Source organism: Apodemus sylvaticus, chromosome 2 (assembly GCF_947179515.1).
Source record: "Apodemus sylvaticus chromosome 2, mApoSyl1.1, whole genome shotgun sequence".
Lineage (NCBI taxonomy): Eukaryota > Metazoa > Chordata > Mammalia > Rodentia > Muridae > Apodemus > Apodemus sylvaticus.
In genome coordinates this window covers 181,152,669-181,174,908 of record NC_067473.1, presented here as the reverse complement: position 1 = coordinate 181,174,908, position 22,240 = coordinate 181,152,669, and the positions used below count along the sequence as shown (strand labels likewise).

The 22,240-nt window shown below is 43.8% G+C and overlaps 1 protein-coding gene across 7 annotated transcripts in view; it reads left to right on the top strand.

The window, feature by feature from the left end:
• Positions 1-14,919, top strand: part of C2cd5 (C2 calcium dependent domain containing 5) — an 85,161-nt gene extending 70,242 nt beyond the window's left edge. For 3 of the 7 annotated variants that reach the window (XM_052175232.1, XM_052175233.1, XM_052175229.1), the window contains 6 exons: positions 118-204; positions 7,957-8,007; positions 8,890-8,991; positions 10,223-10,413; positions 12,266-12,412; positions 13,730-14,919. In XM_052175232.1, coding sequence (XP_052031192.1) covers positions 118-204; positions 7,957-8,007; positions 8,890-8,991; positions 10,223-10,413; positions 12,266-12,412; positions 13,730-13,858 — 707 coding nt within the window. In that variant the 3' untranslated portion in view covers positions 13,859-14,919. The remainder of the gene's footprint in view (positions 1-117; positions 205-7,956; positions 8,008-8,889; positions 8,992-10,222; positions 10,414-12,265; positions 12,413-13,729) is intronic. The other 4 variants (XM_052175231.1, XM_052175234.1, XM_052175235.1 and 1 more) reach the window with 2 other exon arrangements.
• Positions 14,920-22,240: the final 7,321 nt, after the last annotated feature.

The following is a 22,240-nucleotide window of genomic DNA, read 5'->3' as shown; positions in this document are numbered from 1 at the left end:
GTAAACTTTAAAGTCTAGCAAGTAAAGTTCCCCTTTGCCTGTTACAGTCTTGCCTCTGATAGGCTGGGGTTGAGGCTGAGATGGTTGCTAGGTAACTGCTGTGCATCTGCCTCTCAGCCTCCACAGACAATGAAGAGCTGCTGCAGTTCCCGCTGGAGCTCTGCTCGGACTCACTGCCTCCTCACCCGTTCCCAGCAGCTAAAGGTTGGTCCCCGGGAGGCTGGGGGCTGGGGGCCTGGGAGGCTGACCTCTGTGTCCTTAGAGTCAGTCTGAGAAGTCTGTCCTTCATCCTGTCATCCTGTGTTGTTCTTCCTTTGTTTCATAAAGAGATTTCTCTGTAAACAGTGAAGGTCATTTTTCTAATGTTCCATTCTTATACTTCAGTTTTACTTTTAATTTCCTAGTGTATATATTTACATATAGTGTATTTGGTGTATTATCTGGTAAGTTTTCGTCTAGTAGAGGTTTTTATTTGGGTTTTCATAGAGTCTCCAGGGGGATGCACAGATTAGACAGGATTGTGCTTCCGTCCTTTTTAACCCCCCCCTAAGCCCCCCAGACAGGGTTTATCTGTGTAGCCCTGGATGTCCTAGAACTCCCTCTGTAGAGCAGGCTGGCCTCAACCTTCCTCTGCCTCCCGAGTGTTGGGGTTAAAGGTGTGTGACTGCATCCCTTACACAGTGGCTGGAATGAAGGACAGGGTTTTTATAAGGAACTGATGGCTTTTAAAATACAAAATAATCTCCCCTTAATGAGAAAACTCTTAGTTCTACAATCTGCAGAAAAGAATGGGAGGACTGCTTTTCTCTATTTCTCTTTGTTTTAGTATAATTTTTACTTTGACCTATGCAGTAAGTGTAGTTTGTATTTTTTCTAAAGTTTTTAATTGAGAAATGATTCACTTGTTATTTAATATCAAATAACAAATGAATCATTTCATTAGTTACTATAATCACTATATTTCATAACAATTGAAATTGTTTCTATGAGTATTTTTATTTGGTAACAAATTATATGTAAAACAGAATGTGTGTGTGTGTGTGTGTGTGTGTGTTCACTAAATACATCATTGCGCGGTCTATCTGTCCTTGTAGGATATATGTTTATCTCATAGTCCATAGATTTGAAGAGATAAGCCATGTTCACATACTGACCTGGCAATTGCTCACCTTTCTTGTGTCACCAGCTACAATCCAATCCAGAATGTGTACAGGCAGTCTAGCATCCCTTAGCTTCCTCAGAAGAATCAAAAGGAACTCTAATTCAAGGGTGTCTGGGTTCAGATTTCTGAATAAACACACTCTTGAGGGAGGAAAATATCATTGTTAAGAATCCTCTCGAGGGACTTGGGATGTAGGTTAGCAGCACTTGCCAATTAGGATTGCTTTTAGTTCCCAGCACCCACATGGCAGCTCACAGCTGTCTGTAGTTAGTCTCAGGGGACCTCTGGCCTCTTTGGCTATCAGGCACACATACTCTGAACAGACATCCATGCATGCAGAAGATACTTGTACACACAAAATAAAAACACATCTTTAAGCTTCCTTGAGTTCCTTAGATACCCCTCTTTTCAGGGATCATTTGTCTTTCCTCTACAATGAGAAACCACCCCTAAAACCTAGTCAGTAAACGGTTAACCTATTGCTAATTTACAAGAATATATATTTGGAATTGGGGTACATTTTAGCTGGATTGTAACCACACTGTCTTTACAACTGGACTCTGCAGAAGATTAACATGAAGCTTGTAAGCTTCCCTTATCCATAGTGAAGCTTCCAAAATGTTGCAGATAGTTACAGCTCCTGCTTATGTGGTCACTGTTGTGAAATGGTGCTGTGAATTTGAGAACTGAAGAGGCCTCAGGCTGGAATGCCTTCCGTGTGTACGGCCTGAAGTGCTTACTGCTAATGTCAGGCACATCAGGGGCCGGCGTGGAGGGAAAGCCTGGGGCAGCACTGTCACTAAGCAGGTGACAGAGATCCGCTGTCAGCCTTGGCTTCGCACATCTACGATCTGAAGTTTTACACTTCCTCTTAGACTTTAAATTCAGTTTTATGTATTAATTTTTTGTGTTTCTATGTTTTGTGATTGTTAACATGTTTGTATTATTTAAAAAGTAAATGAAAGGCTGAATTCATGGCCAGGTTCAGGGAGCTTCCGTAATTACCAGTTTTCTAAGACTCTCCAGTGAGGCAAAGCAGCAAGTCAGACTCCTCTCTAAGCTCTAGAGTCCTTTCCAGCCACCTCAGCGTCCCCTCAGGGAGGGGCTGACACAGGGTGAGGAGTGAGCGGTCAGCTCTGTAGGTCACAGCCTTGACTCTGTGTCTTACTTAAGAAAGGGTTTCCAGAGTTGGAGAAACATTAAATGACACCACACCACCTTCACTGCAGCCTAAAGTCAGAACCTTCATGTCTACTAATATATAAAACATACTAAAATGTGTACCACTCAGTGGTCCATGCAAAAACTGTACTTGCCTGGACCATGAAAACTGGCAGGGAACGGTGTCTGCGCCTTCACTGTAGTGCTCTTAGCTCTGGTTTGTACTGCATGTGTATATAGACTTTACTGCTTTCATTCTTTAAGGAAGACATGGGCTAAATATGTCTTTAAAGTTATTTTAAGGTAATTTGGAAGGTTTGAGGGTAAGGTGGACTGTGAGAGGTTTGAAGACTAGAGCAGTGCTCTTCCGATGTGCTGGAATGGACAGTGCTGAGTGGATTAGAGAGTGTGTGAGAATCTAAGGGTAGCAGTGAGAGGAGTCTGGAGAGGCAGACAGGAGGGTGGGAGAATGTCGAGGGGCTCGCTCGTGTGGCCGTGCTGAGGTGCTAGATGAGCAGGCAGAATTATTTCCTGTAAAATATTCTGTAAACATGGATGGCTAATTAACAGTCATGTTCTCAAAGAAAAAAAAGGAATGATTTGTTATTTGTTTATTTCCCTTTTTGTTGACAAGAATAGTCTGAAGAGTCAAGCATAATGTGTTGTTAACAATTGTGCTTTGCTTTTAGATTAACCTTTTGTTGTTATTTATTAGTTGATTGATTGATTATTATCAATAAATGTCATGTACTGCTTTCATTACATGCATCTATCCTAGTTCACCATATGGAGTAAATCAGGGCCTGAATTGTCCATTCATGTTCAGTTTTCCCATTCATGGTGCATTGTTTGGTTTTGTTTTTCAGGGTAGCATGTTTATTGGTTTGTCTCGTCTCGGACTTCTGGTTGACTCCGTGTCACCTAGATAGTTACCATGATTTGTTAGCTGTGAAATATTAAAAGGGGTTGATTTCAGTCATTTCTTAAAGGTTGTCAGGATTTCCAGATAAGTCCTAGGAGGAGCACACATGCTGTGGTCTCACCGTGCAGTTCCCAGGCTGGGCTGTAGGGAGGCGTGGGAGGCCACATTCTACACTGCTTTCAGAATGCTCTAACCTCATCTGTGCCCATGTTTACAGCTTTCTTCTGTAGTTGTAGTTGTTGTTGTTTTTAATATTCTTTTTTAAATGATGCATATAAAAAAAGTAGAGATTAAATATAGTAAAAGTATCGAGTCCAAGTGATACTTGGGGTAAAAAGTTTTAAATGAAAAATTTCTCATAGGATGTAGATGAGCTCAATAATTTTCTGCTTTAATGTTTGTAAAAGGTCAACACCGCTTTAAAATCTGAAGATATAAATCTTGAATATTAGTAATGGTGAGCTGATGGACCTAAGCAACTATAAACCACATACTACTTTAATTATATCTCAAATATAAGTCTAATCTGTTATAGAGTGATAGTTTTATTTAGAGCTCCTCTGTTTGATACTATCAATAAATCTAATAGGGCAACATAGTTTTTATTGGTTAAATGACTAGACCAGGCCCTTTCCATTCTGTCTTGTTCCTGTCTTCAGACTCTTGGTGCCCACTCAGTCTTTCCTGCTCGGTGGCGGATGCTGTAGCCTGGCAGGGCGACTCGATTTAATCAGCCACTAACTCCGGGAGTCAGCATGAAAATCAGTAAACATTAACTTTTATTTTTCCAACAACTGAAGAATGTTTCTGAATTCTTAACTATATATAGTAGCTCTTTATACTACTACAAATACCTTTATATAGTAACAGTCTCTTAGATATCTGCTGTATCTGCTCTTTACAAATTGTATGTTTTTACATTACGATCAAAATGGGGACAGTAATAAAAGGAATTTGTGAATGGTCTTCATGTAGTTGGACAGCCAAAGTGCTGGCAGGGGACGGTGCTATCGGGCAGAGAATGAGGAGAATGAGAAACTAAAGAGAAAGGCGCACAGGGGGTAATCCCAGAGCTTGTTGGTGTGAGACCCTCTCTCCAAAACAAACCAATGAATGAAGGAATGAAGTGTAACGATAGGTCTGAGTGTCTGTAGTTCATCCAAGAGATGGACTGAAGGGAAGGGCGTAATCAACAGAGAGTAGAGGTGGGGGGCTTTCAGGGGCAGAGTGCAAAGCAAGGGACGACCTAGCCTATAGCAGGCTCTGCGGAGAAGCCAGGTGAATCTGTGCATTACTGAAGCTTCACTTTTGATTTTCCATTATAAAAAACTATTCACATTGAAGCTGCTATTTCTGTCTTTATACCTTAATAATTTACAGCTCCTATGGCAATTTCTTTATCAGTTCATTCACATCTACATAGGTTTCTATCAATCATTAGATTCACCATTAACTTAGTCATTAAGCCACATTTTATAGATATAAAGTATAATCAATCATTTATTATATTGATCAAAATGCCTGAGAGAATGTGAAACTCAGTTGTGATAATAACTTAAAACTTTGAGTGTTTAAATGGGAAAATAATGAAAATTAAAGACTCCGGGCTACATGCCTTTTATTCTACAAAAGAATATTTGTAGGAATTTTTAAGACTTTAAAATACATTCACTTCAAGAGATTTAGAGCACATATGATTGATAAATTTTAATGATAGAAATGAAAAGTCACAGGAGTTAGTGATTTCTGTTACAGCAGCCTTTGTCCACTGTGTGATACTCACCAGAAAACAGGATGACTTAGAAAGAATAGAAACTTAATGCCTCAAGAGTTCTGGAGGCTGAGAAGGCAGGCCTACATGGAAGTTCTGTTAACATGGAAGGGCCTTCTTACTGGGTTGTAGTGTAGGGGAGACCAAACTGACCCTTTCCAGTGCTACCAATTTCACTGGGGCATGTTAGCATGTACCTCGGAGGAGCTACACATACAGGCTATAGCTACAGCTGACAGGTGCATCTCATGGGCTATCATAGATGCCTGAGAAGAACTTTAGAAGCACACGAAAGGAGGGGGCACTTGCTGGCCACTGTGCTGCTACTGATTGGTCACTAACATACTCATTTCTGCTAGTCCGTTCTTAACATGCGATTGTTTTTTTCTCCATACTTGTGGACGTGTGGCTTGGTAATTGCTGCTTAGAGTAAGCTAAGAGAATAATCTGTCACCTTACTTGCTTTCCTAGTTAGATTTCTAGCCTCATATGATGAAAGAAGGAAGCTTGCTCTGTGCAGGCTGTCCCTTAACTGCTCACGTGGGTATATGCGAGTGTTTGTTGCACTCTACCACACAGACGTGCACACCACGTAGGTTCAGCGCTAGCTCCCCAGCAGACCTTGAGTGGGGCTTATAAGGAGTGATGAAAGCTGTTGTCTTTGGTTACTATTGGCCTGGAGATTGCTTATTGCTTTATTGTTAGAGTTACTAGTTTGTCAGCAAGCCAGACTGCATACAGTGCTTTCTTGTTTGAGAGTCTGTTACCTGGGAAGCCAGACCATGTTGAGGAGGAGCCAGGAGTCTGAGGACTTTTGTGTCTAAGGTGCCAGGTTCACTTGTTCCATAGCAGCTGACCTTGAGGGCTTCTCTAAGATCAGAGCAAGTGTGAGTGATAACAAGTGCACACAAAGGCTCCGTGCACACTGAAGAATGTCTGCGATTCAAAACTGTTGGAGCCAGGAAGCAAAGAACTCCTCCCCCGTTATAAAAAATAGAGAAAATAGTAATTCAGAGAGAAATGCACACAACATAAAGATCATGTAGGCTAAAATAGCCTCCTTTTCCCTTCATTTCCCTTCTTAAGAGTATGCACTCTTACTAGCTATGTAGGAAAACAAAATATTTATTAACTCTTTTAATTTATTTATGGTTTTGTAAGACAGGATCTTATGTAGCCCAGACTGAGCAGACTCACTGAGGATGGCTTTTAAATTCCAGATCCTCCTCCCACCTGCTTCCAAATGCTGGATTTAGATGTGTGCACCTCAGTGCTTGGCTTGTCACTGTCTTCTTTACAAACAGAAACATTTTGATATTGCTTTGTACTGTGTCTTTTCCATTGGGCACAGTTTAGGGTATAATGGCACAGTTGCAGATACAACAGTACAGAATTACAGAAGAGAATTTATTTTTAGTGGTTTTTAAAATTATTTGAGTAATTCCTTCTTGATCTTGGGGTGGGGAGTTCACAAGATGCCTAATTTGAATTATACGTTCTCTCTTTTTTCTGTTGGTGGAGATCAAGCCTGTGCACACTAGGCAGACAGTCTACCATGACGCTACTGTACCCTAAGTCTTGGTTCTTTAAGTCAGCCTTGAACTGTCTGTACATTCTGAATTGTAGGTGTTTGTCATGACCCCAAGCTCAGATATACCCTCTGTAATACTCTGGAGTCTGCCCTCCTCAGCAGTGACTCCAGAAAACCCTCGAGACCTCTAAGCCTGGAGTAGGCTGGTTGTGCTTCATGTATGTATAAGCCACTTCGTGTCCTGTGCGGTCTCTAGAGACGCTTAAGCTGCTGAATGTATGTCAGGACCAGTCTGGCGTCTTCCTGTATTCCCACCTCCTTCTGGACTACCGAATCCCTCAGTCTGCTGGACCAGGAAGACTGTACCCAGTTAGATATGTTGTCCATGGACATAATGGTCAGTGGTTGGACCTGTTTGTAACATGGTACCTTCCCAGTCCTCCTGTGGCCTCCACTCATTAGTCAGTGCCACATTCAGAGGACTGCAACTACTGCATGATCTCAGTGCTAGCTATCAGATGCTATTCCACTTAGGAGAAAGTCCTGTACAAGTCAGATTTTGAATAATTAAATTTTATAAATTTGAAAATATTACCAAAAGACCAATACATTAGAGATGGACAGTGTATTTGCTTAATTGATACTTTAAAAAAAAATTGGGTGCCCCCAAATACTTTCACTGTTTCTAATGAGCTATTCTGTTTTTTTTTTCAGTTTTATAATTCATTGAAACAAAAATACAAATATGCTAGTACAGAGAGCATGAACAGCATAATTCGACTTTAGCAGTACTTTTACCTTTTCACAATATCTTAAATATATGCAACAAATACCTATGACACCAGGATAACCTCTGGGTGTTACTCCCAAGGCTGCTGGGAAGGGTGTGATTCTGTTTGGAATTCCTAGCAATCTCTCTGGAGATCTGTAAATCACTTAGTTTCACAAAGGCTTTCTACCACTAGAGGGAGTTGCTGATAAAGTCAGATGTGAGGGTCATTGCTAGGCAGTGTGGTGTTAATGTGTGAGGCTGGTTTCCTGGTGTGTGATCTTCCATAGTACTAGCTCGCTCTCCTCCCTAAAACAGCCCTCTCCAGCACACTGACCCTGTCTTCTTACCTCGTGCCATGGTTCTATTAGCATGTTACTGTTTGTACTTTCTCCAGAAACTCACTTTGTATTGTAATAAGCGACCATCTTGGCATAGTATTTATTAATGGGACTAGTTTTCATATAAAGGAACTGCCATTTTAAATCCTAATACTTGTGCTTGGTTTGCTTTTATAATGAAGCCATAAAGATTTACTTGTTCTGTTCTTCTGGTTTACGGAAGATATTAACAAGCAGCAGAGAAGAGGTACTGGCTTGTCCTCGCATCCGAGCTAATGTTGTCTGTATTGTCTTATTAGAACACCTGGAGAGTGCGAACTCTAACTCAGGTATACCAGCTGCACAGAGAGGTGAGTTTGTCTACCTAAGCACACAGTCGCCATCGGCGTAAGCTTATAGATCAGTAGGCATACAGTCACAGCACAGGAATGCACTGGACAGTGGACTAGATCCCAGCAACGCTGTGTGGTATTTAGAAAGTTTTATAAATTCAAAAGTATTTACATTGTTATAGCTACTTTTTACTATGTAAATATTTCCCAAGTTTCTAAAGGTTTTATTCTTTAGTCTTTTACAAACAGCAGCAATGTGAAATGAAAGTTACTATGGCAGAGAGGTGCTAGCTGCTCCCCTCCTTGTCAGAGGCCATGCTGCTGGCAAGCAGACCATGGATGGCGGTGCACCTTTGGTTGTCTTGCTGGTCTCAGAGCTGGGCTATTAGTGGACACTTAGTAAGAGGCAGCTCATTAGCGGGGGGCGGGTTTCTTTTTTCTTTTCTTTTTGTTTTTGTTTTTTTCCCCTTCAAGCATTTTTCAACATTTTACTATTTTTAGTTTCAATTTTCAGCTAAAAGTAGGGAATGAGGTTGCTCATAATGGGTTGATTATGAATTGAACCATAAATTAAAATCAAATAGAAGCAACTAAATTCTTATAATGAGGAGAGTGGGAACAACTGGGCAGCCTGAGTCCTGCTCCCGCATCAGCTGGCCTGCCTGCACTGGTTCCAGACACCGTGCAGTCACGTGCCCAGCGCTCTGCCAACCGCTACCGGGTGTGGACACTGGGCTGTCTAAAGCTCGACTGTGCACCCCTCCTGTCTGATCTAAAGGTCGCGCTTTCTGTGAGCTGCAGTGAAGCTAAGTTACGTCATCAGAGCAGCGTTGGGGCGAGTACGACACATCATCCATATTTTTCTTTGTGTTTTCTTTTGTTTTCTGTCTGTGTTTCCAGCACCGTCAGTTGATTACAGTTCCTTTGCAGACAGATGCAGCAGCTGGATAGAGCTCATTAAACTGAAAGCTCAGACCATAAGGCGCGGATCAATTAAGACAAGTAGGCGGATGTTTCTACCACGTTCTGATGACCTGAGAAGCAGATCCCTGATTTCACAGTGGTGAAGGCTAGACCTTACTGCCTAGTAACAACCTTGCCAATCAGTCACAAGTTTTAGTGTGAAAGCTGCAGGTGCTTGGTCATGTGAGAGGAGTTACTACAGAGCCTTTTGGTGGTTACTTTTAGCTGTAGACTTGTCTTTTAAATTTTACTTTTATGAAAGTACACAGATGCATATTATATCCCTGTCTAGGAGGACTCGGTCAGCTTTCTTGTTGAAGAGACACTTCCAGGACCCAGCAAACTGCTGACAGCAAGGCTGTCACTTCCTAGTTCTGAGGGACAGGGACCGAGTGTGTATAGAGATAGTAGCTAGTGTATCTTACCACTTATCTTATATAGAGAGATGTCTTACAACCTGTGTTATGGCAGATTCTGAGGAAGCCATATTTGAGTGAGTTCATATTAAAAAGGGAAAATTACATTTTAAAGGAAAGAGGAAATTTATCAGAATCATTGATTTTTTTTTTTTTTTTTTTTTTTTTTTTTTAGTTCTAGAGGTGCTAAATTAATAAGTAGGTGACCTTGGTTTCCTCTTGAGGTGACAGGGATGGTGTGACCATGTGGCTGGTTGTGAGTTAGAAACACAGGTGTGTGTTTCTGACTTAACTGCAGTTATTTAATAACTGGTGGGAGCTATTTTACTGTTAACTTACTTCCCAAAACATCTTTTAGACAGCCGAGATCGATTGTAAAGGTTTAAGTTATATGGCTGTTTAATCAAAACAGTTTGGGAAAGACAAACAGGAATGTATTACACCCAGTGTTGCCTGGGCTGCCTACAAGCCTACAGGGGCCTGGCCTTCTGACAGAGGTGGAACTGCACTGGAATGTCACACCTTCTCTCTCCTCAGTAACCGTTCTCCAGCAGCTCCTCACTGCTCTGGCGCTTTCCTGTCTCACTCTGTCACCGAGCATTGTGTGTCTAGCTGCACTGCATCAACATTTTCCTTTGCAGGAATGCCATTTTCCTTCCCAAAGAATTCCATTCCGGCACCTCCTCATATCTGTCTCTCTCAGCTGCATGTGGTGCATGATAATTTCTTTTCTTTCATGACATGGCTTAGTCTCACAGACAGCTGAATGTTATCACCTCTGTTCGGAAGCCTTAGGGGATTATCCAGTTTCCAGTGTCTGTTCTTAACGTGTCCTTATCTTTCTCCAATTTTAGCTGTGACTGTTGAAAAAGCGAGTCCCATGGGTGATGGAAATTTCCGGAATCGCTCTGCGCCACCTTGTGCAAGTCCCACAGTTGGGGTTGTTAAGATGACGCCTCTTTCCTTCATCCCTGGAGCAAGGATAACAAAGTACCTGGGCATCATTAACATGTTTTTTATTAGAGAGACGACGTCTCTCCGTGAGGTAATGGTACAAAACTTAAGCGGTTTTTTGTTTTTGTTTTTTAAAGAATTAGAACCAAAGTTTAAGATAATGTGTTCCTCTAAATGACATAGACACTCGTGGTTTGCTTTCCTATTTGTAACCTATCTGGATAGACTTTAGTAAACTTACCAAATTTCATACAGTAACCCACTTTACAAGAGTTGTATCTGATTTAAGCCCATTTGTTTGTAGAAGTTATAGATCTTTGTTGTAAAACCAAGAACTATCTCCTGTCTTTGATTCAGGATTTAAAACTGCCTTGCTGGGACACGCTAATGTTTCTAAGGGGGCGGTTTGGAATTTTTTGAGATATGTTTAAATAGCGGTTTTCAAGGATCCTCATGTAGGAATGTCTATTTTTGTAGTAGGTATATGGTCTAGAGATAACTTTGGTTTGGCTTTATGGTTTCTTCCCTTTGAAAGAAGAATGAGGCTGCCTGTTGTCACTCTCCATTGTACACAAGAACTGTTCTGCTGGGTTTTACTGTACATGGGAAGTTGTTACACAGGAGTTATAAATTTTTTATGATTGTGATTAAATTTCAAAATCATTTGTAAGATGGGAATTTAACCTAAGTAAAAGGAAATTATGAACAGGGCTCCTGAACACACTCATGCTGTGTACAGGGAAAGTGACGTTATGGAGCTGGGAGGCCCTGTCCTGTCCTGTGGGTTGGACTGTCTCAGGCCTGTGCTGTGGAAAGGGCGTATTTTCCGAGATGACTGGGCTCTGTCTTGCTTTGTGTAGGGAAGCTCCTGTGTTCCCGCCTTCTCCATGCCACACTCCTCTCCAGCGTGGAACCTGCTGGCATGGAGCAATCACAGCCGTCTCTGTGCAAATGCACGCATCCTGACAGGACAGTCAGTTAGGTGGATGCTTCCTTCTGAGATAGTCTATTTGTTTATGTGGAGGATAGACCATGCAGTCTCCAAACCTCTAAGTGGAGAATTAAAGCCACTCAAGTTAGATAGAGTGGGTTGGTTTCAAATTTGCATTGTTTTTCTGTTGTTGTTCTCTAGTTGCTCCTAATACGGTTCCTTTAAGATTGATTATGTTGTGAGAGAGACAGGGGTGCTGTGTTGTGAGGCTGGGGTGCTGTGTTGTGGAACGGGGTGCTGTGTTGTGGAATGGGGCGCTTGCTCAGGCCAGTCTCCTACATGTGATCCTGTCTTCTCAGCCTCCTTGACAGTAGCTTCCATGCACAAGCTGCTGGCCACCCTGAGTCCGCCGTCTTTCTGTGTCTGCTGCTGTTGAGGCGGTCACTGATGCTGTGCTGCTCCCCAGTTGATCTCACTGTTGACTTAAGGCGCAGTGTCCATGTGCGTCCTTCTGCAATGCTAAATTATTATTAGCATATAATGTGGAAGATGGGTGCAGCAGGTGCCACCAGAGAGCTGCAAGGTAGTACACACGTGTAGGCCCAGCTCAGCTGAGGCCTGAAGTTCATGTCTGGCCCTGTGCAAAGTCAGGATGGTGGTGCTGGTGCTGGAGCAGCAGCCAATGTGCAGATCAGTAGTCGTGCATTGTCCAGGCAGGTGAGCCCTGGGGTTGTTCCCCAGCACCACATGTTCATCAAACATACAGTTTGTGTGGTAAAAGCTAGTCACAAGCAAATTACAATCATCTGAGCTTTAATGAAAGTCCTTTAAAATCCTTACTCAGATGTGTTTATTAAAAGTGTGTTTGTTAATGAAAAAAAACAAACCCTTACTCTGAGGAAAATGTCAATGGTTGTCTTTACATTAAGGTAACCTGGAATGTGTACTGTGTCCTTTGACATCTGCACGTGTCCTTCCTTGTATGTGACATGTATGTGGATATTGTTTTCAGGAAGGTGGAGTCAGTGGTTTTCTCCACGCTTTCATTGCTGAAGTGTTTGCCATGGTCCGAGCTCACGTCGCCGCGCTGGGAGGGAATGCTGTTGTCTCCTATATTATGAAGCAGTGTGTCTTCATGGAGAGCCCCAGTAAGAACCAGGTGAGACAGCGGCCTGCCACGGGGTGGGGGAGGTGGGGGTGGGGCAGATATCTGAGGAGGCCTCTGGCCCCCACCTCTGCCTGGGTGGGGGAGGTGGGGGTATGGCAGATATCTGAGGAGGCCTCTGGCCCCCACCTCTGCCTGGTTAGGACTTGAGTGTTGATGCTTCCAACGTGCTTCACAGACTTTATTAACCACACGGTCATCACTGCTCAGGTGCTGTCACAGCCCACATGACCACTTGTCACCCCTAATTAAGCATTTGTGGAATTTCTGCTCTGAGTCACTTTCTTGGTGAGCTTTTGGGATATGGATATGACTGCCTCTCCTCTCTGAGGAGACCTGAGGCACTCCTTACTCTGTGTGCTGAGATGTCTAGTTTGACCTGCCTTGATGGTGGAGAACACACCATGGGACAGACTGCTGGTTTGTTTCTACCAAAATATTACTCTCTAAGTCGGGGATGGAAGAGGTCTTGTTAGACTGTACCTTAGAATAACATTCTTTTATTAATTTTAACTATATAGTTCAAAAAAACATTAAAGGTTTCTTCTAAAATTAAATAATTATACAAGTAAAAAGCTATCTTGAAGTGTTGTATCTTATGAACAGGGCTCCTGAACACACTCATGCTGTATACAGGGAAAGTGATGTTACGAGCTGGAGGCCCTGTCCTGTCCTGTGGGTTGGACTGTCTCAGGCCTGTGCTGTGGAAAGGGCGAGTTTCCTGAGATGACTGGGCTCTGCCTTGCTTTGTGTAGGGAAGCTCCTGTGTTCCCACCTTCTCCATGCCACACTCCTCTCCAGCGTAGAGCTTGCTGGCATGGCCATATTGGCAGGATTTCATAAAATTTATCTCTTCTGTTTAGTATTTCAAGCATGACTGATCTATATTTTCCCTTTCTTCTAGATAGTATTTATATTGCTTCTATATTTTCCTTTTGTGAACATGGTGCAGTAAAAAGTCATGTCCAAGATTTTTCTCTAGGGGAAGTACAGACTCTGCTCTGAAAGACGCTGACAGATCACTCTTTTCCAGAACATGGGCTTTGTTGCCTTATAAGTATACAACTTTGACCACCTTCCAATTATAAGATTGGTCTCTTGTTGTCATCTTATAGGTTTGACTAATAGCAGGCTTAAATCGTCATGGATTCCCAGGCTCTCTGGATTTCTTTTCTCATCTCCTGCTGTGTTGTTTTTACCCTAGTGGCTGACTGGCTGTGCTACATTTTGTTTTCTACCTGAACCCTTACACAGCAGGCATGTGATCACCTGGTCTGTATGCATCTGAGCTTCTGTCTGCTATTTCCACAGGCACAGTGTCTCATAAATGTCAGTGGGGATGCGGTGGTGTTTGTTCGTGACTCTGACTTAGAGGTCATATCATCTCAGCAGCCTACTGCCAACTGCCAGCCATCATGTACTGGAGAAGTTACAACCTGAAGACAGCGGCTCAACTGAGGGAAATTCATGTGTCTCCATTGTTTGTCATCGTTTTCTCAGACCAGAAGGCCCAGCATGGGGTGGAGGACTGAGGAGAAGGGGGATGCGTCTGCTTAGTTTGCGTGCACATCTTGGAGATTTGAGAATTTCGGATCTTGATATTTGTTTGTCCAGTCTACACAGACAGGCCCCATGCATTCTGGTACCTTTAGTTATGGGAGTTATTTGTAATTTATGTTGATTTTAATAAAATTATAACTAAAAGTAAAATGGAAAGCTTATCAAGAGTATAGGATAAGTAGCTTCCTGTGACTTTGAAAACTAAGCAGGAATCCAAATTGCTAATGAGTTCATAGTTGATCTGAAAATGGAGGAAACTTATGTGTATTTTCAGAAAATTACTGTGCAGATTTCTCAATGTCTTTTACTTGAAATGGGGCATTTGTTAGTTGGATGGGTAATGTGTTTCAACCATCTTTTAAAAGGAAGGTTCTAAGGTGTGTGTCTGCAGAATTGCCTGACTGCTCTAAGGAGCTTCTGCGGGAGGGGTCCACACCCAGCAGCGGGGGGTTGGGGGTGGGAGGGATGCTTTGAGACTGGCTGTCCACACGAAGAGGGAGGCACCTCAGGACTGACTGTTGCTTCATATTTAATTGTCTAGAGGAGGCGTGACTTCAACTGGGCAGAAACTGCTGTAGAATGTATTTAAGTAGTGAAAATACAGTTGGCCTAGGAAGAACAGGATTATTTTCTAATGATATTATATTGCACTCAATAATCTTAGGGATTGGTGAGGGACACTGTTGGTATAGAACTTGGAAAGGAGACTTGAATATGCTGTGAAGTGTTGAATGTATGTATTAGGTCTTCCCTATGCCAAGTGCCCACTACCAATGAGGTAGCAAATTCCTCCTTTGTCCTTATAAAACTTAGGATTTTATTCTCTCAAAACAACAAATTACCCCAAAGATGAAAAGTCGTCTAATTGCTACACAGGTGTCAATATTTCTCTGTATTTTGTTTATAATTTTATTTTTTAAATAAAAAGTTTATAAATGGCACATTTGTAGTTCTTTGCCTCTGTGATGTGACACGTGCTTCTGAGACATTACTGTTTCTTCATCAGCAATGCCTCTCCTGCTGTCCTTGGGCAATTAGGTATTCAACACCTGCTGTTGAATGTCTCTTAAGTCACAGGGCATACATAGCTGTGGGTCATGAGCAACGACGTGTGAGCTCTTCCATGCATCGGGCTTACAGCTCAGTGCCTGCACACTGAAGCAGTTGAGTGCCTGAACAGGGCCAGCATCCTCACAGTAAGCATCCAGACAAGCCAGATGCCTTTGCCTTGACTTGATTTCCAGTTGTTGGGTTTTTTTTTTTTCCTCAAGGAAAAATTTGCCTTTCATTTGTGAGGGAGCAATTCTGCCTCTTTCTGGGAGGAAACTAATATTTGTGGTACAGATTGTGAAGTTCTCTCACTTGAACAAAACTGCCCCTGTGCAGGCACAGCTGGGTCCCAACGGGTTTGGGTTGCTCCCTGGCAGGCCTGGCAGATGTGCGGGAGCTGCAGTAGGTATTTCTAAGGTAGCAAAAGCCCTGTCTTCCCCAGTGCACCCTAACTGCTGTATTTGCCCTCAGCTCATCACAGGACTGCCTAGTGTGCCAGGTTCCCATCTGTCCTGTCGTGAGGTAACCCTGGACGTGGCAGGGCTTCCTGGATGATCAGTGAAGGAAGGAAGCGCTGTCGGACACAGGTAAAGAAGCCGGGGGAACCTCTCTGCAGGTGAGAGCCTTCTCACTCACTTGGATGTCCTTACTGACTAGGTCTGTCTTCAGTGTGTGGTCCGTCTGTGTGTCAGACACTGGGCACTACTGGAAAAGCCCTCTAAGGTCCTCGGCTTCTTAGTGGACAGGGGGTGAGACTGCTCCAAGCTCGCAGCCTCTCCCCTGAGGAGCACCTGTAGAGACTGACTCGGGCCAATAGGGGCTCAGAGCTTTGACCCTAAAAAGAGTGAGTACTAGGCAGTTGAGTCAACAGGCTTAGTGATTTCATAAAGAGGGTTAAGAAAAAGCATTTGTTCAGAAGAAAGGCACAGCCAAATAGGAGGGACCCAACTGTGGATGGCTTCTCTAAGAGTAAGCTGTTGTCTTCACAGCATATATAGCCTTTTGGAGACTCACACGCTACATCTCAAAAGGTCGCTAAGAAACCTTGCTGCTCTGGGTAGGAGCCATACAAGAGGAGTCTCCAGAGATGCCTTAGATGAAGCCGTAGCATAGTCTGATAAGCTGTGGTGGTGTGTGTGTGTGTGTGTACCCCTAAGGGTTGTGTTTGTGACATGTGTTGGCGGGATGGGGTGGTGAGGAGTGTTAGAATTCCTTTAGATGAGATTTCTGCTGAAATTCTTGGTGACTAAGCTCCTGTCTGGGAAGGAAGATTAACATGTGGTTGTTAATTATGCTGGAATTCTAGCCTCTGCTTGTAAAAATCCAGAGTCAATTCCAGAGTCAAGACCTTCTCATGTCCCCGGGATTTCCCCTGCCTCTCTGTGCTGCCTCAGGCCCAGCCTTTCTTGCTGCTAGCCCACTCCCCATTCCCTCATGGCCCCTTCAGGATTTCAACTGTAGCTTCATGCTGTCCACCACCCTGGCTTCTGTCTCTTCTTTGTCTTCCACACGTTCTTGGTGTGTGGGAAGTTCTTTGGGACTCTGGTACAGTGGCCCCTGTCTCCATTCTGTTCTCTCCAGTCCTTCTCATTCACGGGCTGGGTTCTCATTTTGTTCTCTCTGCACAGAGCTCTTGGCTGTTCCCTCTGTTCCTCTCAGGGTGGCCACACCTCAGGGAAAGACCCTGGTGCACAGTCACCAAAACAGCATGGAGACCTGACAGCCACCCTGGAAGATGGCCCTGTATCATCTAGCTGCCTCAGTATAGCTTCAGGAGCAAGGCACAGGGGGCTAGACCCCCTGCAGGGTTGTCTGCGGCTCCCAGGTGCCCCCACCCTCCTGAAGTCCCTCCCCAAGAGAAAGCCCAAGAAAACTGCAGTAAAATTAAAGCTTCCAGAAAGCTTTAGCAAGTTCACCGGGATCAAGGCCTCACAGGAAGCACAGGTTTTTGTGTGTATATTCATCATTTTACTTTTGGCACGGTCGTGTGTGCATGAGTGTGGAGGTCAGAGGTCCACAGCTGGGACCTCTCTTGCTCCCCACCTTTTTTATTGAGGCACGGTCTCTCCAGAGCTGCCTCCAGAGCCCCCTGCCTGGCCAGTCTAGCCCCAGCCTGTCACCTCTGGCTGCACCCACTCACATGTGTGCATGTTCTGGAGAGCCTGCCTCAGGCGTGCAGAGGGCTTCACCTACAGGACCATCACTTCAGCCTTGCCGTGTTTTGACACAAGGTCCCTATAGTTCAAGGCTTGCCCCAGCTTGCTACTTAGCAAGGCATGACCTCGAACTCCTGACCCTCCTGCCTCCTGCTGGCGCCCCAGGTGTGAGCCGCTGGAGGTCACTCCTCGCTCACAGCTGTCTCCATCTGCTTTGTACCCAGCAGCCCTTTGGGATTTCCTGGAATCCCGGAGCCCTTCCTAGGCAAAGAAAGAACAATGTGGGCACCACCAATGAGTGCCTTTTGTGTCATGTCTGTGAACATGTCTGCTAATGCATAAAAACCACATACAGACTGAGCTTGATGACAACTCCGTTTTATACGGACAGTTTGTCACTCAGCAGACTGCTCTGTGTCCCACATGTGTGTAACACTTGTGGAGGACTGCAGTTACAGATGGCTGTGAGCCTCCAAGGAGGTGCTGGGAATTGAACCTGGGTCCTCAGCAAGAACAGGCAGTGCTCTTAGCCTCTGAGCCATCTCTCTAGCTAATGTGTATCTGCTTTAAACTCTTCTGTGTCCTCACTACTTCGACTTCCGCTTGTTCTGGGTTATTGACTGGAGAGTCAGGACCTGAGCAGTAGTGGTGCTGCTCGTGCTGTTCGCCTTTCAGTCTGATTTGCTTTCTTTTTCATTTCATTTCTTTTGCAGTTCTGTTGCTATGAGCACATACATTCCTGAACCTTTTACTATGGTTCAGTGTCCTGCTTTCTCTCTGGCAGTGTCCCTCTCTCTGAAGCCCACTTTGTCTGGACTTTGCATCGCATTATCAACTGTATGAGATTAATCTGTTGTGTGTGACTCAGTCTTCAGCACACTTCTGCTGATGTGCACCCCACCCCAACATCTGTTTTCTCATTTCAGTTGGCTTTGGGTGGTTTGCACGTTTTCATCTTTCTTCTTTTGATTTCACTCTGAGTTTAGGGAAATCCCCATGTGTGTGTTCTGTTCGGTTCGTCTGATCTGAGTCTTTGCCTTTTAAAACAAGGACTAAGACCATTTTAATGTAATGATCGACACAGTTCTAGTAAAATCTATCTTGCTTTTCCCCCCTATTTGTTCCATATGTTCTTAGTGTATGTGTATACATATATGCACATACACACATGCATATACACACATACATACACATACATATACACACACATACATGCATTTTTGTCTTCCTTTAGGACAGTGATTTTTTTCTGAATTTATATCCCCACTCTGTAAGCTATGACTCCTCTTCAGGAGTCCTCACTCATGGCCTCTAGACTTCCCAGTGTGCACTTCTATAGACCCACTTTCACATAGATTGCAGGATCCATCAAATGAAGGAGCGTAGTCATGGGATGACATCAGTGAGCCCTGCTGTCCCCTCGCTCCCTTCTCATTGCCCTTGATCCTAACGGCCTGAGTTCAGTGCTCAGCGTGCTTACTGCTACTCTCTAGCTTTTAATAAGTTTATAGAGTTATAACTTCCCCTGCAATTTCCTTTTTAAAATTCCCACGAGTTTTACATAGTGCTTTTATTTGTTTTAATTCTGAATATTTATAATGACCATTTCAATTTCTGTGTTTATGAATTATTTAGAAATATATTCCTAGCCTTCCGGGGGACATTACTTTACATTCTTTGTCTTTTTCTAATTAAGTTGCATAAAAGATAGGATATTTTGGTCTAAATGACAAATTACTTGGAAATTGTTGATAGTTTCCTGGTTGCTTATTCCCTTTGTATAACTATCTCGGGTATATGTGAGAGAGAGATGGATTGTCTGTTGTTGTTGTATGCAGCATTCTGCCTCCCTTCCACACACGCCATCTTTAAAATCCAGATTGTTAGTTATATCATTGAATGGTGGTTGTAGTATTGACGGTCAACTTGACAGGGTCTAAAGTCACTGAAGGGACAAGTCTCTGCATGTGCCTGTGAGGAATTTCCAGATTCACTTCATTGAAGTGGTATCCTTGCTTGTTTCTTGTTCTGTAACAAGCTTAAAGGTGAGAGGGTTTATTTCCTGGCTCATGGTCTGGGGATATAGTCCACAAGGGCAGAGGAACCCTGGCATCACAAGCTGGAGGGAGGAGAGCCTATTCAGCTGCAGTCAGGAAGCAGGAACGAAGTAATGCTCTTCAGCTGGCTTGGTCCTTTTCATTCGGGCCAGTCTGTTGGTTGACGTTTTGTCCTTTTGACGGTGTCCTTTGCCTTACAGAAACTTTGTAGTTTTATGAGGTCCCATTTGTCAATTATTGATCTTAGAGCATAAGCTATTGGTGTTCTATTCAGGAACTTTCCCCCTGTGCCCATGTCCTCCAGGGTCTTCCCCAGTTTCTTTTCAATTAGTTTCAGTGTGTCAGGTTTTATGTGGAGGTCCTTGATCCACTTGGAGTTGAGCTTAGTACAAAGAGATAAGAATGGATTGATACACATTCTTCTGCATGCTGACCTCCAATTGAACCAGCACCATTTGTTGAAAAGACTATCTTTTTTCCACTGGATGCTTTCAGCTCCTTTGTCGAAGACCAAGTGACCATAGGTGTGTTGGTTCATTTCTGGATCTTCAATCCTATTCCATTGATCCGCTTGCCTGATATTGTACCAATACCATGCAGTTATTATCACTATTGCTCTGTAGTAGAGTTTAAAGTCTGGGATACTGAATCCCCCTGAAGTTCTTTTACTGTTGAGAATAGTTTTAGCTTTCCTGGGTTTTATGTTATTCCAGATGAATTTGAGAATTGCTCTTTTTAGCTCTATGAAGAACTGGGTTGGGACTTTTATGGGAATAGCATTGAATCTGTAGATTGCCTTTGGCAAGATGGCCATTTTAACTATATTAATCCTGCCAATCCACAAGCATGGAAGGTTTTTCCATTTTCTGAGATCTTCTTCAATTTCCTTCTTCAGAGATCTGAAGTTCTTATCATATAGGTCTTTCACTTGTTTGGTTAGAGTCACCCCAAGATACTTTATGTTGTTTGTAGCTATTGTGAAGGGGGTCATTTCCCTAATTTCTTTCTCAGTCTGCTTATCCTTTGAATATATAAAGGCTACTGATTTGCTTGCCTTGATTTTGTAGCCAGCCACTTTGATCCTCACCAAGCCCCCAGCCCATGGTAAGGAGCGGCCCAGGTTAGGCACACCCCCAGCCCATGGTGTGCCTCTGTTTAGGAACCACCTTCCAGTCCCTTTCCTTGCCTCTCATTTTTCTAAGAGCTGAAGAGCAAGGGCCCTGACCTGCTTAGGTTTTGGTGGAGGGGTGTGGCATGGCTGGCTTGACCTGGAAGGACCACTGTTCTCTGTGTCAGCTGTGAGCCTGTTTGCCTCCTCTTCTGTGTGCTCCCTGAAGCAGCCCTTCTCGGATTCTTCCAGGAATCTCTCAGCATGCACAGCTCTGCTCGCTGTAGAGCAAACGGGCTAGCTTCTAGCCCATCTCAATTGCTAACGGTTCCTTCTTCTGTGAAGCTAGCCATCTCCAGCTCCCTCACCCTCTTTCTTTTTACACAACACTCAGCGACCACTGTCTTCCTCCATTTCTTCCCATCTTACTGCTTGAGACAGGCTAACTGAACCTGCAAGCTCACTGATTTGACCAGACTAACTGGACAGCAAAGGCGAGGATCCTCCTGTCTCCACCTTCGCAGTGCCAGCTTGCACCCCTCGACAAGGCTATTGGCACTTGATGACTTCCGGAAAAGGGGAAATCAGTGTTCTTCAATGGGGTGACACTGGGTTTGTCAATCACACTCCAGGGCCTACCTCAGGCTGGGTTCATTGGCAACATAAAACCAACTCCATAGTTTTAGTCCTTTCTTTGTTTCTCTCTCTCTCTCTCTCTCTCTCTCTCTCTCTCTCTCTCTCTCTCTCTCTCTCCTTCCTTCCTTCCTTCCTTCCTTCCTTCCTTCCTTCCTTCCTTCTTTTCTTCCCTTCCCCCCTCCCGTTAGTTTGTTTTCTGGGTGGTCTCACTAGCCTAGGCTGGCTTTCTGCCTCCACCTCTAAACACTAAGCTCACAGGTAGATGCCACTAACTCTGCTTCCTTTATTTTACTGTGAGGCAGAGTCTCAGTGTGCCTCTCTGGCAGGTCTGGAACTTGCTATATAGTCCAGGTTGGCTTTGAACTCACAGAGCTCTGCCTGCCTCTGCCTCCTGAGTACTGGGATTAAGGCATGCACAATCACAACTATAGAGAGCCTTATTGGGGTGCCATGCCACCTGGCAGGAACTTGACATTGACCAAGGTGAAGTTCCTCTCCCAGCCTTTGAAGGAGAACTCCTGTGTCAGCCATAATCCCTTCCACCTAGGGTGGAGTGCTCAGACCAAGGTGAAGCCCATTGTTCTTCAAGGACCTGCAGTCTCCTGAGAAACACTAGCCACCCGTGGAGCAACTGGACTGGTTCTGCTGAGAAGCTTCCAGCCCTTTCCCCTGCCTATGTATATTTGGAGTTCTTCATTAAACGTTGAGACCTTGAACAGCAATGTTGTCTTGGTCTCCATCTCTTTTTGCTGCCTTCCCATACATCCCCAGCTTCCCTTCCAGGTAACCCGCTGGATGTAACTGCGGGCAGTTACACACAGCCTAGCTCTACCCAATTTTTGTGGTGATGAGGGAGGAAGCCAGGGCTTTGTCCCTGCAGGACACGCACTCTACCAAGTGAGCTACATCCCAATCTTTCCATATTACTTGTGATGTTTTAGTTTCCCAAAGTGTTTAAGCTTAGAGTATCTCTGTCCTCTCCAATAAGCAAGGATTTAATGGTATTGCCTGTGATGTATAATTCTAATATTCATATGTAAATTGTGATTGCTTTTACTTTATAAATACATATTTGATAACCACTCTTTTCTGATGTACTCTTCTGATGCCTCCTTAGTATTACTTAAGCTTCTGAGTGTGTAAGTTTATGTGTTTATGTGAGTGTATGAGTGAAGGTGTGAGTATGTGTGAGTGTGTGTGCTAGTGTGTATCTGAGTGAGTGTATGTGCATGTGAATAGGTATATATGAGTGTGT